The sequence below is a fragment of the Gekko japonicus genome, unplaced genomic scaffold, assembly GCF_001447785.1.
Source record: "Gekko japonicus isolate JY-2015 unplaced genomic scaffold, Gekko_japonicus_V1.1 scaffold3640, whole genome shotgun sequence".
Lineage (NCBI taxonomy): Eukaryota > Metazoa > Chordata > Lepidosauria > Squamata > Gekkonidae > Gekko > Gekko japonicus.
In genome coordinates this window covers 7579-8612 of record NW_015160334.1, presented here as the reverse complement: position 1 = coordinate 8612, position 1034 = coordinate 7579, and the positions used below count along the sequence as shown (strand labels likewise).

Genomic DNA, 1034 nt, shown 5'->3' with positions numbered 1-1034 from the left:
GCCGACGCCCGCAGCGTGTGAGCGGGCGTCCACCGGAGGGATCCACAAAATGGAGGGTAAGTCTGATCGCGTTTCTGCCGGCATAAAGGCCGCGTCTGAACGCACCCAGAGTGTTGGACTGGATGGGCCATTGGCCTGATCCAAAAATGGCTCCTCTTATGTTTTTATGGGTTTACAACTGATCTCCAGGCAAGAGAGATGAGTTCCCCTGGAGAAAATGGCAGCTTTGGAAGGTGGACTCTATGGCGTTGTACCCCCATTGAAGTCCCTCCCCTTCCCCAGGCTCCACCCCCAATATCTCCAGGTATTTCCCATCCTTAAACCAAACTGAAAAAGCTTATACATATATTGCATTTGGAGTATACTTCTAACCCGCAAAGAAATGGCAGCTCTGGAGGGTGGACAATAAAGCATTACTTCCCTGCCGAACTCCCTCCCCTACCCCAAACTCTGCCCTCCCCAGGGTCTGCCCCAAATCTCTAGGAATTTGCCAGCCTGGAGTTGGCAACCCGACTGTGGAAGAAGAGGGAATTATGCCAGAGAAACTTACCTCCTAGAGCGAAGAAGGCTTTGGCAGTTCCTTCTGCGATATCCACGTACTGGATCCAACGGCTGGCCTGGTTGTCTGTATTCAGTTTCTGAAGCACATACTTCATTGGGTACTTGACCGACCACCATAGCCCAAACATCAGGAAGAAGCTGCCCCGAAGGGCATCACCCAGGAAACTCGTCATTGTTGCACTGGATACTTGAGCCTTAAATATATATGGATATTTTTAAAAAACAGTAAAATCGTCAGTTTGCATCTGCTTATAAACTTAAGAAATGCAAAATTGTATGCCTTTCCAAGGACAAGCCAACACATCCACTCACTGGGTAAACAAACACAGAACAAAGAACACTGGAAATGCACTAAGAGCACTGCAGTAGTTTAAAAAAAGGCCCAGTGTGCTGCAGTGGTTAGAGTGTCAGACCTAGGGTCTAGGACAGGGGTGTAATATTTATTCATGTCTTGCAGCTCTCAAACATCTGAT

At 48.2% G+C, this 1034-nt stretch overlaps 1 protein-coding gene across 1 annotated transcript in view; it reads right to left on the bottom strand.

Annotated features, from left to right (window-relative positions):
• The window catches only part of LOC107115529 (transmembrane protein 45B-like), a 12955-nt gene extending 12213 nt beyond the window's left edge, over positions 1–742 (bottom strand). The window contains exon 1 of the mRNA XM_015417261.1: positions 551–742. Within this exon, the coding sequence (XP_015272747.1) occupies positions 551–734 (184 nt within the window). The 5' untranslated portion in view covers positions 735–742. The remainder of the gene's footprint in view (positions 1–550) is intronic.
• Positions 743–1034: the final 292 nt, after the last annotated feature.